Consider the following 15099-nt stretch of genomic DNA (forward strand, 5'->3'; position numbering starts at 1 on the left):
GCAGCCATAGACGCAAATTGTTTCCGTAAAGCTGGTTTAATTTTTCAAAAGGACAAACACGCAGGCGACGCAAAAAATCTCCGTAAGGCGTCGACGCGTTTCTGGCTCTTTCGAAAAGCAGCTCTTATTTCTAGCACTTATTCAGCCCAGGCAAAGATAATTTAAACTCGTACCCTAGATTCGAATACTGAGAGCTTTCCCATTGTGGGTTTTGTTAAGAAGCGTTTACCCTTTTCCGGCACGTGACCTCAGAAAAATCGGGCTCCATCGGTTGCGGTAAGGCGCAAACCATGGATCGAATTTTTTCTGAGTTCCAGCAGGAAGTTGGTAAACGCTATCGGCAACGCGCGAGAGAGTGTTTCCGAATCTAGGGTACGAGTTTAAATTATCTTTGGCCGAAGCCAGTTGAAGCCACAAGGATCGACGGTAGTAGCTTGCTCCAAGAATGTATTTATATATAAAAATGGACCATGAATACGGTCTGCCGAGATTATGATCCAATGAAGGAAAAACATGACCGCTGTGTACTTCCACACAGCAATTTTAAGGAACCAATAGGTGTTTTCATAAAATCGAGATAAGTTGTTTCCCCCCCTCCCGACAAAAAATTCCCCCTCAGTCTTTGATGGGAGTTCAGTTCTGTACGTTCCAGTTCTAAAACCGTCAGCGCTACTCGCTTGAATGTACGTCAACAAGCTGGCAAACATGTTCCCGAAAAATCAATGTCCCTTCATAGAGTATACCACCTCCTAGGCAGTTCTTTGATGGGAATTTTATGAAAACAACTTTAGTCGCTTAAATAAAACATCCTTCAAGGAAATCGCCCAGATGTAATATTAAAGAGAGCCAGGACCTGCAAGTTACTGTTTATATTTATATTTGAAATAATGTAAACTTTTCATCTCTAAACAGAATGTCGTGTGTTTTCTAAGTCTTTATATGTCAAAAAAGCTACCTTGTTGCATACCGTACTGGTGAAAAGTTTGCATTATTTTAACAAGCACTATATAAAGTGCCTTGAAGGTCCTGGCTCTCGGAAATATTACTTCTTGGCGATTTCCTTGAAGATGTTTTATTGAAGCGTCTATTTGATACCGGGTTGATTTAATTTTGGAGGGGGAAGGAGCTTACTCATCGAGCGTGAGGGGATTGCCAGTACCGCTCAACTTACTTGCTAGTCATTCTTCCGAAGCATAAATACATAATTGTTCTGACTAACTGCCTAGGCCTAGGATCTCATTTTGATATGACGTTTTTTATATAATTTGGTTTTAAAAAGCGTGACGTTTAACACTTGATTTTATAAATTAAAAAGTGGTTTTGCCCAACTTGTTAAAATTCTGCTCTTACGTCATAAGACACGGCTTTATTAGTATATTCTTCGCGCGAGCTATTTGCACGCGCGCCGGAAAAAGCTATTCACCTCGTGACTGTAGCGCGCGCTCGTAGACTGTGACGTAAGAGCCACATTAAATCAAGATGGCCACGTTATTTTATAGTGTTGTCGTCTGAAACCCTGCGACGTCACCATTGTAATTTGAAAACATTAAAAACGGTAACTGTCATGGCGGCCACTATTAACACTACAGCTGTGACGTTACAAGTTTTCAAAATCGTATGAGATGACAACACTCTATAGAAAGGACTAGTGTGTATAAATAAATGAACATGTTGTACATAGCGTATAGCAGTATATTTATTTTAAAAATAGTATAACCGTTGAGTGATTTCGGGAGCACAGAGGCACAGACGTTATAAATGTAGAAACACGGTCAAGTATAATTTACAGAGTGTTTTGGGCGGAAAACGCTTCGAGTGTTCCGCCGTTAATGATTCTCTTACGCAACTATTATTTTTCCAAACCGGTTTTTCTTTTCGATCTAGGAATATCAATTAAAATTTAATTTGTGGTTTACATAATAACACCACGACAATAATAAATTCATTAAAGCGATAAAAACCTATTTATAAGGTTTGCTCGATCTACAAGGCGCGCGCGTGTCGTCAACGCGAAAACCTGGATTAGGCGCGGATAAACGCGTTGGATTCGTATCTCCCGTAACAGAATTTGTGAGCGTCGATTACTTTTATTTGGACGGTATGTTTGACTCGAACAGAGTGCCGGATCTTCCAAACATGAAATGCCGCTTTTCCACCTGGTGGTTTTTGACTGTTACCAAAATTAATTCGCGCACTCGGTTATTCGAGCACATTTTCGTTTTCGCGCGAACGACCAATTAGCACTTTCTCGATGGCGCGAATTATCGACAACCGCATCCTTCGACCACCATGTCTTGGTAGTTCTTGAGGACAATTTTTTCGTATTCGTTAACGTAGAGCAGAGAGATGGGAGACAGTTCAGTTGGCACGCAACAGGCGCGAGGCACCAGAGTGGGGTTGGCGGAGTTGACCAGCGTCTGGACGATGGCGTGGTTCGTGGAGTTCAAGTGGTCGGACAAGGGAAAGGGGCAGTCCCCCTGGCAATAATAAGCGTGGTAACCCGGCGGGGCCACGATCCAGTCGTTCCAGCCAACGTCCTGGAAATCCACGTAGAGATTCTTCCGTTGACAATGTTTTCGTTTCCTCCGTCGGTCGAGCCGGGTGTTCCGCTTGGATCGCGGCGAGCGTAACGCGGCGTCGCGGCCATCGTCCGTGTAGGTCACCAGCAACGGCTGGCGGTCAGCCGGCGCCGCCGCGTCCCCGAGGCCGCCGTAGCAGCGGTCCGCCGACCGAGTCTTATTCGCAGCGCCGTTGCGCAGCCGTATCGTTTTCCCGTCCGAGTGGGCGAGCCGCACCACCAACCCGTGATTGTCGGAAGGCCGGCCGCGCCACCTGCGAATGGCCGGCGCCACGTCGAAGCTCTCCCACCCGTCGTGGTCCGTCGACACGAATCGCGTATCAATTAATCGAAGTAACGGATCCGCGAAATAGTCCGCTCTCGCGCCGCGACTGTCTCCGGTCGGGCTGAGGCGCGCGGACGGCCTCAGAACGTCGTACACTTGCAGGTAAACCCCGCTCCTCGGCGTCTGCTTTAATTTATTCTTCCGGCGAGCGCGGTCGCCCTCCGTCGCTGAGTCAGCCAGACTCGGCGCCGCCACGACGCCGCAGCCCGCTCGCCGACGCCGCCGGAACACGCGCAGCTCCGCGGCCCGCAACAGTTCGTCGGACGGAACGGATGTGACGTTGAACCACAAATGGAGATCTTTAGTATTGCCATATTCTTCGTGGGGATATTCTGCGGGTCCAAGGTTTCGCGCCACGACGTCAGTTGAGCGTGAAAAGATAAAAGAAAAAACAAGATACGTTAGCCATCAAATCGCTCTTCGAAAAAACCATGTCATAAGTATACTATTGGGTTTCGTAAGTGGGTCGCTTTGTCGAAATAATTACCGATAAGCTTTACCAGCGTAGTGACGTAGAATTGACGTCACAAACAAAAAAAGATAAGCGCCTCTAGCGAGAAAAATACCCGAACTCGAAAAAAAAATGATCACGCGCCGGCTCTAAGCCTTGGCAAGGTTCGTTGCACGCGCTCATTATGACGACGAGGCGGAGAGTCAGTATTAGACCTAATGACTTAGTCTAAAACCCCCCAAAAATGCGCGCTCATTCGACGAAGGGCTCATAGTAAAAGTGTAACACGCGGGAAATAAGGAACTGACACACTAATGTGATATATAATTATATACTTATGACGATATTGCTTAGAATGAAAATTACGACTAATTGGACATTCCATTTTAAATTGATCCACGAAAATCCAGCAGTATGTGAGCTTTTCGTGTTGGCCGCTAGGTGACTCTATGTAAACTGTCATTTAAATTATTTAATAATTCACCATGCTTAAAATACTATACTACCGGTCTACGTCGAGTCTACGTTCAAAAACCGTTTTTACCAAATTTATTTATTTTAGTAAGACTCAGATGCCGCCATCTATTGAGCGAAAACGAAAGTAACAATAATGGTCACTTTCACAAATACTAAATTACCAATTTCTAAATATCCTATTGAAAAATAATACAACAAGAATGTTAAATCTAAAATGAATACATCATAATTTTTAATTATTAATAAGAAAATTGTTATGCATAAAAAACCAAACAATTCGAATCAAATGTAACTAATATGTTACATATTAATATTTTAAAATATAACGTAGTTGCAACAAATACATTTATTGCAATAAATATAATATATTTACAATAAATAATACATTTACGACGATAAATAATACATTTACGACGATAAATAATACATTTACGACGATAAATAATACATTTACGACGATAAATAATACATTTACGACGATAAATAATATATTTACGACGATAAATAATATATTTACGACGATAAATAATATATTTACGACGATAAAAACATAATATATTTATACTAAAACATAATATATTTGTAATAAAATATAATATATTTATAATAAAAGATAATATATTTATACTAAAACATAATATATTTATAATAAAATATAATATATTTATACTAAAACATAATATATTTATAACAAAAGATAATATATTTATACTAAAACATAATATATTTATCAAGAATGTATTTATTTATAGTTAGGAAGAATGATTATGTTGCGACAATCGCCGTGCACGTTGAACGCCTTTCCCCCGTCTCGTGCGGGGGGAAAGACAAAACGTCACCGGCGTTTGATTTCCATCGCGTTAGGTGACGTAAATTTTAAGCAGCCAATGAAATACCGGGACTATTCGTTTTACTTTAAGTGGAGGAGCGTACTGGGGGGACCAACGGGTGGATTGAGAGAAAGGCTAAAAACCGTCTCGACATAGACATTCTCCCTAGGTATAAATAAATACATTCTTGTATTTATAATAAAATATAATACGTTTATAATAAAACATAATATATTTATAATGAAACGTAATATATTTATAATGAAACGTAATATATTTATAATAAAAGATAAAACTTATAATAAAACATAATATATTTATAACACATAATATATTTATAGTAAAACATAATAATTTATAATAACACATAATATATTTATAATAAACAAAATATTTATAATAAACTAAAATATTTATAAAACAAAATAATCAAAATAAAACAAAATATTTAAAATAAAACAAAATATTTATAATAAAACAAAATATTTATAATAAAACCAAGAATGTATTTATTTATACTCAGGGAGAATGAATATGTCGAGATACGGACACGTTGAGGCCCTAACCCCGTCACGCTAAGGGGGGGGGAGGGAAAAAGGAGGCGGTCTTATTTTTTGCGTCCTCGCAGCAGCGTTAATCATGTCGAAAAACGTAATTTTTAAGAACCAATGAGATTGCAGTATTATTTGATTTTTTTAAAGCGGAGGAGCATACCGGGGGCCCCAACGGGTGGAATTGGAGAAATGCTAAAAATAATCTCGACATATTCATTCTCCCTGAGTATAAATAAATACATTCTTGATAAAACATAATATATTTAAAATAAAATAAAATATTTCTTGTTCCGATAACTAGATGGCGCTTCAAATAAAGATGGAGTCTGAAATGAGGCGGGGCATCGGTCGAACAGCGAAGCGCCGGGTTCTTCCTTACGTAAATCCGCTCTCGCTACTGTAAAATCCCTCAACGCTTTTAAAAATGAGGGACTCTTTATTTTTCTGAATTTCCTCGCGTCGAGCCTAGCGCGTGCCTCGAATCGCGAACAGCGTCGGTGGGAGGGCGCGCGCCCAAACAGATTGGGCCGTTTTTTCCCAATTAGCGGAGATGAACAGTTATTTCGAAATGAGTGAAACCCGAATTGGAACTGCTTCTCTCTCTTTGCCAGAGAAACATGGCAATAACAACGCCACTTACTGCACTCGATAATGTATTTATTTGTACTCAGGGAGAAGGATTTAGTTGGGACGATACGCGGGGTTGGAAAGAAACCGGCTTTTTAAAATATTAAAAAATCCTCATTACTTCGAAAATGCTCAAATTGACCGATTTCAAAATTATGTTTTTTTTTCCTCGTGACAGTACCTTTCCGTTGTTAGGTATAGCGGGCTTTTTTACCTAGAGGTCGGCGGAACCAATAAATTAACCGCAAAAATTTCAATTAATCATTAAAATTAGTATTATTTGTTTTATAAGAATAAATTATACGATTTAACATGCAAAATTAATCATTTTTTTCGAATATTTCCGAATAATTCTCGGTTATGGATGAATATAAACAATCGTATAATTTCTTATTCAAACGCCGACCTCTATTTTTACCCTAACATAGCGTCGTATTTTCACGTGCAAAATGAATTTTAAAATCCCCCAATTGCTTATATCTAGCTCTCATTACTTACGACAAAAAGTTAAATTTTAGTTTCGTTTTGGAATAAAAAATGCAAAATATAATATTCTGCATTTTTGTTTTTAAATAAATAGTATTTAAAATTTTCAATACTTCTAATTCATTTCTCAATATTTTTTTAAGTAATAAAAAAAGAGGTTTTAACCATGGACTTTTTTCGGTGGTTAAATAGAAATAAATAAATTGGTGTACCGGAAAAAACAAAGGCATTGCGCAAAGGATTTCTGTGGCAGGAAGTGACGTAGGGGCTGGGAGGGGTTGTGTCCGTTTCTGGAATTCGCCCAAAGGGGATCGTGGCACGCCGTTAAAAAGACCCTGAATCGGGGCTGTTCGTTGCTAAGGCGTTTGATACAGCCAATAATTTTTCATCTGTTACACGTGGTTTCAAATTATTTAAATGGTTATTTTTTCTCCGTGGCTCTTTCCAATAAAATCCAGTTCTCTTACGCGCGAAAATCTCATTAGCAATAACTCGGTTACATTCGGAAAACGGATATTTTAATTATTTTTAACGCGGATTTAAGACATTTCAGGGTTCGTACAAAATTTCCGAGACAATTTCCGGAATTAAATTCCCTGACGTTTCCAGTTTTTCTTGACCAAATTGCCAAATTTTTGTAGAATAAATGAATGGTTTGAGGTCAAAATCTTGCAAAATATTTTCATTCAAAAATTTATTTGCCTGAATTTTTGGGGGTCATTTTAAAATTCCCTTACTTTTTCGGACCATTTTCAAAATCCCCGACTTTTCCCTGACCATTTGGAAATATTTTAAAATTCCCTGACTTTTCCCTGACCTTTTCCAAACATTAAAAAATTCCCCGACTTTTCCCTGACCTTTTGGAAACATTTTAAAATTCCCTGACTTTTCCATGTTTTCCAGGTCGTGTACGAACCCTGCTGCATTTAAGCCTCACACTTTGAGAGAAATCGTGTTAGCTTCGATTTTGCTTTGCCGAATATTTTACAAAAATAAACGTTTGCGGAGGGTTACGCGTTTTGTTTAATCCATGTCGCGCCATTAATTTTATGATTTCAACATCACCGATGATATTGTGAAGTAAATTTCACTTTTATTTCTGATAATCCATAAAGCATTAATAAACCAGATAACAGATATACGTAGTGACAGACCAGGGTTAGACATAAGGCACTAGTTACGGCATTTGACTGCTAAAATAAATGCTCTGACTACTAAAATTAATCGAAATCTGGGGGCCCACTAGTCAATTTTACTGGTGAAAAATTTACCTACATAATCATAAATAATGGCGAATATGGCGTATCATAAATTCATCATTCATCAATCCCATTTTATTTAAAAAATCACATCATGTCACTCAAGCGATAATAAACTCCTATTTTAATTCTGACGGGTCAAGCAAAATGTTGGCTGTCCTTGTTTTTATACCCCCTTTTTACCCACACTACTCAGTTACTACTAAAATAAATTGAGATAGGACGCTCACTAGTCAGGCTGGCTACTAAAAAATATCCTTATGTCCAACCCTGTGGCAGACCCGTTTGTTCTCAGTGACCGCATTATGGTCTTTATTAATTAATAATCATTTTAATTAACATTAAAGGTTAAATATAATAATCAACAGTTCGCGGAGTGGTAACTGATTTATCACAAAGTCTGTATGCACATTTTGCTTTACAATTAATAGATCGATTCCAAATATGAGGGAAGACATTAGAGGTTCAATTTTAATTATTTTATTTATACTAGAGGGCGCCCATTTACATAATAAATGTTTACCGATTTGTTAAAAACCACTGTTAACGAGATGTTTTATGTAAAAACAATGAACGATAGTTAGCTTTTGAATTAATTTAAAATTTCTACTTTTTGGACTGTTGACGCCATCTAGCAAAACTTTGGGTATTGAAAAATCGACTTCTAACGCTTTGTTCGTAATTTCCTTTTCACTGGTTTGTGCAACAGCGAAATAATGGCTGTTTTAGAATATCAGCCGTAGATGTCGCCACCGTTAACATTGCGTTAATGTAGGGACGTTTCCGGTGTGACAGAATTTCTTTAGGATGCACGAAAACTCTTTCTCTGATCCCTCTATCGGGAAAAATAGGCGTAACTGCTCCATGTTTAAGAAACCGTAAACCATAATTCAATTGTTAAGCATAGCCCCTTCTTGTGACACTTTTGCGCATGCGCCGAGTGAGTTCCAAATATTCTAATAGCGAATAAGAGCAAGTGCTTTAAGTTTTTAGGGATTGTTCGTTTATTCAGTATAATATACAGGGTGTTACGGATAAGGGTACGGAAACTTTTATAATGCATTCTATGCGTCTCTACGAGTAGAAAAAGTCTAGTGAACTATGGTCCTAAAGTGTCCCGTTTAAAAGATACAAGCTCTCAAAAATCTCCCTAAAAAACATCGAAATCCACGCAAATGTAAAATTTTCATTCTTCCTTGAACACAATTGTTGTCATAATTATGGGTATTACGTATCAAATTCCCTGACTTTTCCAGGTTTTCCCTGGCCATTTTCGGATATTTTCCCCTGACTTATTTTAAGACAAAATTTGTCAATTTTGAAACTATATACTAATTTTTATTTCCCTGACTTTTAGATCCATTTTCGTAAAATTCCCTGACTTTTAAACCCATTTTCATAAAATTCCCTGACTTTTAAACCCATTTTCATAAAATTCCCTGACTTTTAAACCCATTTTCATAAAATTCCCTGACTTTTAGACCCATTTTCGTAAAATTCCCTGACTTTTAGATCCAGTTTCGTAAAATTCCCAGACTTTTAAACCCATTTTCATAAAATTCCCTGACTTTTAAACCCATTTTCATAAAATTCCCTGACTTTTAGACCCATTTTCGTAAAATTCCCTGACTTTTAGATCCATTTTCGTAAAATTCCCAGACTTTTAAACCCATTTTCATAAAATTCCCTGACTTTTAAACCCATTTTCATAAAATTCCCTGACTTTTAGACCCATTTTCGTAAAATTCCCAGACTTTTAAACCCATTTTCATAAAATTCCCTGACTTTTAAACCCATTTTCATAAAATTCCCTGACTTTTAGACCCATTTTCATAAAATTCCCTGACTTTTAAACCCATTTTCATAAAATTCCCTGACTTTTAGACCCATTTTCGTAAAATTCCCTGACTTTTAGATCCATTTTCGTAAAATTCCCTGACTTTTAAACCCATTTTCATAAAATTCCCTGACTTTTAAACCCATTTTCATAAAATTCCCTGACTTTTAGACCCATTTTCGTAAAATTCCCTGACTTTTAGAAACATTTTCATAAAATTGCCTTACTTTTAGAGCCATTTTCATAAAATTCCCCGACTTTTATAACCATTTTCCCGTGAACGAGTGAAATAAGGCTGGTCTTGTAGATGCGAACGTGACCAGAGCCGAGGTGTAGCGAGTCCTCGTCGTTAAGACTCGAAAGTGGACAGATAAGGAAAAGACGCAGTTTCTGGCCAAATGTTCGTGAAAGTAGTTTTTCTTTGGCAAGACTGATAACGGCCGAGCGCCGAAATATTTCGTCTCTTCTTCCCTTGGGGAGAAATGGCCCGCGCGAGAAGGATAGTCGCATTTTTCGGGGCTCGCTTTGGACCCAGGGCTGCTGTGGCGGTTCCCCCGACAAACAGATCTTATCGATAGTTATATTGTAACGAACTGAGTGAAAATAGGCCTTTCTACAAAGTCACATTGGCCTTCTGGTTTTGATGTTTGTTGCTGCTGCGTCACGAGTGACGTATCAATGACGTTTCACTACGAAAAGCCCTGGACATAAGATTGAATCAGTACGCCGAAATGTTGATTTAATATTATAAAAGCCTCGAAGGACAATTAAGATATATTTACCATTCAAAATTCGCTGAAATTCTTCGGCAGGAACTTTAAATTTACAAATTATTCCCGTATCATCGTCTTTAGGTCTATGTTAAATAATTATCCGCCATCCGACGCCATCTTGAATTCTTATTTAAAACTACCTCTAAAGCGATCTTACTAATCTTGTAAGATCTCTGACGTCAATCGCTCTTACTTCCGGTTTTAAAAACCGTCAAGTTCGCGATATCACAAGAAATCTTACATTTCTTGCAAGAAATCTTATCAACTTGACGTACCCCTGGGTGGATCTAGTGGTATTCAAAAGCCGGTGTAAAATCGAGCTCTAAGAAATTTAAATTTCGAAGGAATGCTTTTGCGAAAGGTCGTCTGCTAACACTCTACTACTTGTTTCCAAAGTAACTAGCGCCATCTAACCTAGCTTCTATTAAACCTGGTGGCAGAAATATTAAATTAGGTTATTCACCAGAAATATGGAACTTTATAGAGTAATGGCAGTTCTACCTCACACGACGTCACCCATGTTTTTTCCTATTCATAAAAAATTAGCGCCCACAATGCAGTGGCGTAGCCCCCCCCCCCAACAAAAATCTGTTTGAGGCCCCCCTTTTTAATTTTTTTTATGGTTAGCGGGCCTCCCCCCCCCCGAAGCTCAAGGCCCCCCTGCGGACCATCAGCTACGCCGCTGCCACAATGGCCGCCATGGCCAAAGCTACGGAGTGCTACTACTCTATACTACCTTTATGTATCTTAAAGGAAATAAGAATATCAGTCAACCAATATTTGCCTCTTCATTATATGGCTTTAGATATTTCTAATGGTTTTAGGTTACGCGTTGAGGTTATATTCCCTCCAAATAATGTCTTTTCCCAAGGCGGCAATTAAATGTGATAACCACCATTTCCAATAAGGAACTGATGTAGCTGAAACTCTTCAAGGAATTCATACAGATTTAGCCGCTACAAGATGTTTTCACCGTTCAAGCGTTATTGTTAGAGTAGCTTAACTTGTTCTTTGTCGAAAAAATTGCACTGTATCACTTTTGTAAAAATATCGATTTAATTGGTTGTGTTGCCAAGATAAAACTTATCAAATTATGTTCGTCAATTGAAAGACCCTCATTATGCAAACGCTTCGGACTACCCCGTTTAGTTTAACTAGCTTAATGATTGGATGATAAATTACTGGCATCAATCGTGCATCTAACCAGAAGTATATAAGATATATCTTACGAGATAAGTTCCCATCTGCCAATACTGATATTAGCCGGCTAACACCGATTTTTCAAAAGACGTTTATTAAACTAGTCTATGACATCGCAAAAATATGATTTCTACACTTTACTACACCGGTAATAGGCCTTTCTATAAAGTAACATTGGACATTTTGTTTTGATGTTGCTACTGCGTCACGCGTAAGTGTATAATATTGCTACGTAAGTGTGACACTTGCAAAAGTTTAACTGAGAGCTATTCAAAAGACACGACTACATTACGGGCTTCGTCGACGTTTTGCGTCCTCTTGCTAACGCGTCACACGTAGCCTTTGACAGCGCCTCGCTAGGGGGAGATTTTCTTCTTGTGATGACGTCACTCCGTTACTAGCTCTAAGTGAAATATTCCCCAAAGTGACAAACTTATGGAATAATATTATAGACTTATGGTCACGGGTGATGTATTTTTACTAAGAAAAGCCCTGGACATAAGAGTAAATAGGCGATACTATAAAGTAAATTTGGTGTTAACCAACTAAAATGGGAAAACAAAATCACGTATTCATAGTTGGCCGTGCGACTTTAAAGAAAAAAAATATTCCTTCCAGATACTGCAGACAGCTAATTAACTAACACTTTTCAATCACAAAATGTTTTAAATAATAATAATAAATAGATCATTTAAACGAATAGATCAAAATTTAAACCACCATTAGCAAAATAAAATGAATAATAGTTGGTATTTCTTAGGATAGATGGCGCTGCAGCTCTCCCTAAAGTCACGTGATTACCATCTTTTCAGCCCCCTTGGACTTTGTAGTTTCGCCTATTCGACGAGGCACCCTGTTTTTAAGAAAAAAGTGAACTGAACTTCTCCGTATTTCGTGACGAATGAGCTACATAAAAACAAGTTCAGCAAGGATAGGATATCTTATTGTATAGAAAGGCCTATTTGCTTTACAAGTCGCTAGTTGATTTGGGTCTAAGGTGGTGCCTTGGGTATTAGCCTAGCTGGTTAGAAATAAATTGATCGTAACAGTTATATTATATACATTCGCAGATATATAAGGTAAACTTAAGATTGATAAGAAATTGAATTTAAAAGTGGTGGGTTCGGTTGGAAGGCAATATGCCAAACTTTGAAATGGCTTCAAATAGGATTTTATTTTTAAACAATAGTGTAGTATCTTCAGGGTGTTCTGACTCGTCAAACAGAATCCCGGGGCCCCTTTGATCAGCGAATAAAACATACGCGACGCTCTGAATCCCCCTCAAGTCAATCAAACCAGCCCTACATCCCATTGGTTCCCTAACACTGACGTCTTCTAGTGTTAGATGAAAAATTAAGTCGGGAGTGTTATGTTTCGGGAATGTATGTTGGAACTTTGGAATTAGTACTGTAACTTGTAAGTCTGTAATAAATACTATAGTTTTTTTTTACTATAAACCTGCTTCCAAGAAATTATTTGGTTCTTTTAGTTATAAATAAACCAGTATTATTTATTTCGACGGTGGCCTTACCTGATCCTAACTATTTTTTTTCGGGGATAACTTAACCCCGACCCCGACTTAATTTTGACCCCGTACGAACACTAACGTCTTTCTTAACTATAACAGGGTTGCCACAGATTTTTAACAATCAAATTCCCTGACTTTTCCAGGTTTTCCCTGACCATCTCTGGAGATTTTCCTCGACTTATTTTGTGCGAAGATTTTGTATTTTTTAACCTATATTTTTTAGTAAAGGTTTCCTATTTGCAACCGAAATTAAATTCCCTGATTTTTAGACTAATTTTTAAAATTACCTGACTTTTAATCTTTTATACCCATATTCAAACTCCCTGATTTTCCAGGAATTCCAGGTTTCCCAGGTACCGTGGCAACCCTGTATAAATAAACAGGGTTTATACAACTAATGGCATCCCGATTTCCCAGATTTTTCCAGGTGTAAGATAACCACAATTAAAACTAAGATTTAAAAGTAGCTCATTTCATGATTGTCATTTAAACTAAATTGATTCCATATTATATAAAAGAAGTAATAAAGTCAAATATTATTATCTGTACAAAAAGGTAGATAAATTTTGTACAAGAACAGTTACTGATGTGTATTAGTACCCATTACGGTCTTACGGAAAAGTTTCACAACCCTCAAAAATTTCCCTGATTTTAACAAAAAATTGGTATTTCCCTGACTTTCTTGTCGACAATTGAAAACCCTGATATGCTGATATTTACAGGTGTTCAAGGTTTTCCAGGTCTGTAGGAACCCTAATAACTAGGGTTAACAAACGCAAGGAGAACGCAACTAGCCTTTAAACACGCTAACGCAGTGATGTGTACAAATTTCATTGGATGAGCATTTACGCTGACCGCTTTACGGAAGGAGGAAAGACAGGCTAAAGCGTCTAACCAATGAAAACTGTACGCGAGTAAATGCACGACTTTTGACGGGCTACGTTCTCCTTGTGTGGGGTGCTGTGTTTGTTGCTCCTAGCTGATAAAGACATTTTCGTTTCGAATAATGAAAAATGACAAAATAATAATAATAATAATCAGCTAGGATACAACCCTTGGCACCACCTTAGGCCCAAGTCATCTAGCGACTTTACACAGGTGGCCGGGGGGCTGAGATGGTGTCTTCCCCCCTCACAGGCACAAAGGAGAGCCGAAAGATTAGGCGAGGGGCGTGGTTTTTATTCGCGGGGGAATATCTTGGAGGGGACTTCGCTTTCTAAGTCCGCGCGGCAAATAAAGATTGTCATTTGGATTTCCGCGGCTTCGCGAATGTATCAAAAATCGCGGAGAGAAATCCGAACACGAACGTTCTTTCTTTATCTTGATGATCATTTCTTCTTCGAGCGTTTTGAGCGACGGAGGGTTTTGTCAGTTCGAGACGGGGCCTCCGCGGGCCCAAAACACGCAGTCCCCGAACCAAAGCCCCTTCCAACTTGCTAACAGCGGATATAGCCTCGAATCGACGTTTTCAATTTAGTGTTTCGCCATCTCAAATTCGTTCTTCGGGAGGTCAGTTTCATTTGATCCGAGATATAAATAAGCCACTTTTAATCACGTAAGGCTATTTTTGAGTAACAAGAGTACGAATCCAGGGGCCAGCTAAAAAATGTACGACAGATTTCCTTCGATTTATAAAGATTTTTTTCGATAACAAAAATTTCCCCGATTACTAAAGATTTCTTTCGACTCCCATTGATTTTCCGATTTAAAATAATTTTTAGGATTTCCTTCGATTCCCAGTGATTTTCCGATTTAAAATAATTTTTAGGATTTCTTTAGATTCCCAGTGATTTTGAATTTGTTCATAAAAATTAAATCAATAAATATTTTGATTTTATTGAATTTATTGATTTTTATACAATTAATGGCTCTTTTCCTGTATAATTAACGGATATTTTACTTTTATCAGTTAGATGATCTCGAATTAAATTAAATCTTAATTGAATTTAACCGAATTTAATTACCATTTAATATTTTAGTTTGCTCAGATTTTCTGTGTATTTTCATTTTTTAAGAAAATATTTTTGTAATTTTTTATTCCTACATTAAAATACATTGTATAATTTAAATCAATGATTAAAATCTTGATTTAAATTAAATTGATTTCAGCCAACCCTGATTTCTTTATATTTTAAATGAATTTATGATTTCTAAAATCACTTTTAAGATCCGCG

At 37.6% G+C, this 15099-nt stretch overlaps 1 protein-coding gene across 1 annotated transcript in view; it reads right to left on the bottom strand.

Moving 5' to 3' along the window:
- Nucleotides 1-1692: 1692 nt before the first annotated feature.
- LOC149939641 (bone morphogenetic protein 2-B-like) overlaps nt 1693-15099 on the bottom strand; it is a 63862-nt gene continuing 50455 nt past the window's right edge. Inside the window, exon 3 of the mRNA XM_090178351.1 lies at nt 1693-3235. Within this exon, the coding sequence (XP_090034477.1) occupies nt 2262-3235 (974 nt within the window). The 3' untranslated portion in view covers nt 1693-2261. The remainder of the gene's footprint in view (nt 3236-15099) is intronic.

Source organism: Leiobunum rupestre, chromosome 6 (genome assembly GCF_980474605.1).
Source record: "Leiobunum rupestre chromosome 6, qqLeiRupe1.1.hap1, whole genome shotgun sequence".
NCBI classification, from domain to species: domain Eukaryota; kingdom Metazoa; phylum Arthropoda; class Arachnida; order Opiliones; family Sclerosomatidae; genus Leiobunum; species Leiobunum rupestre.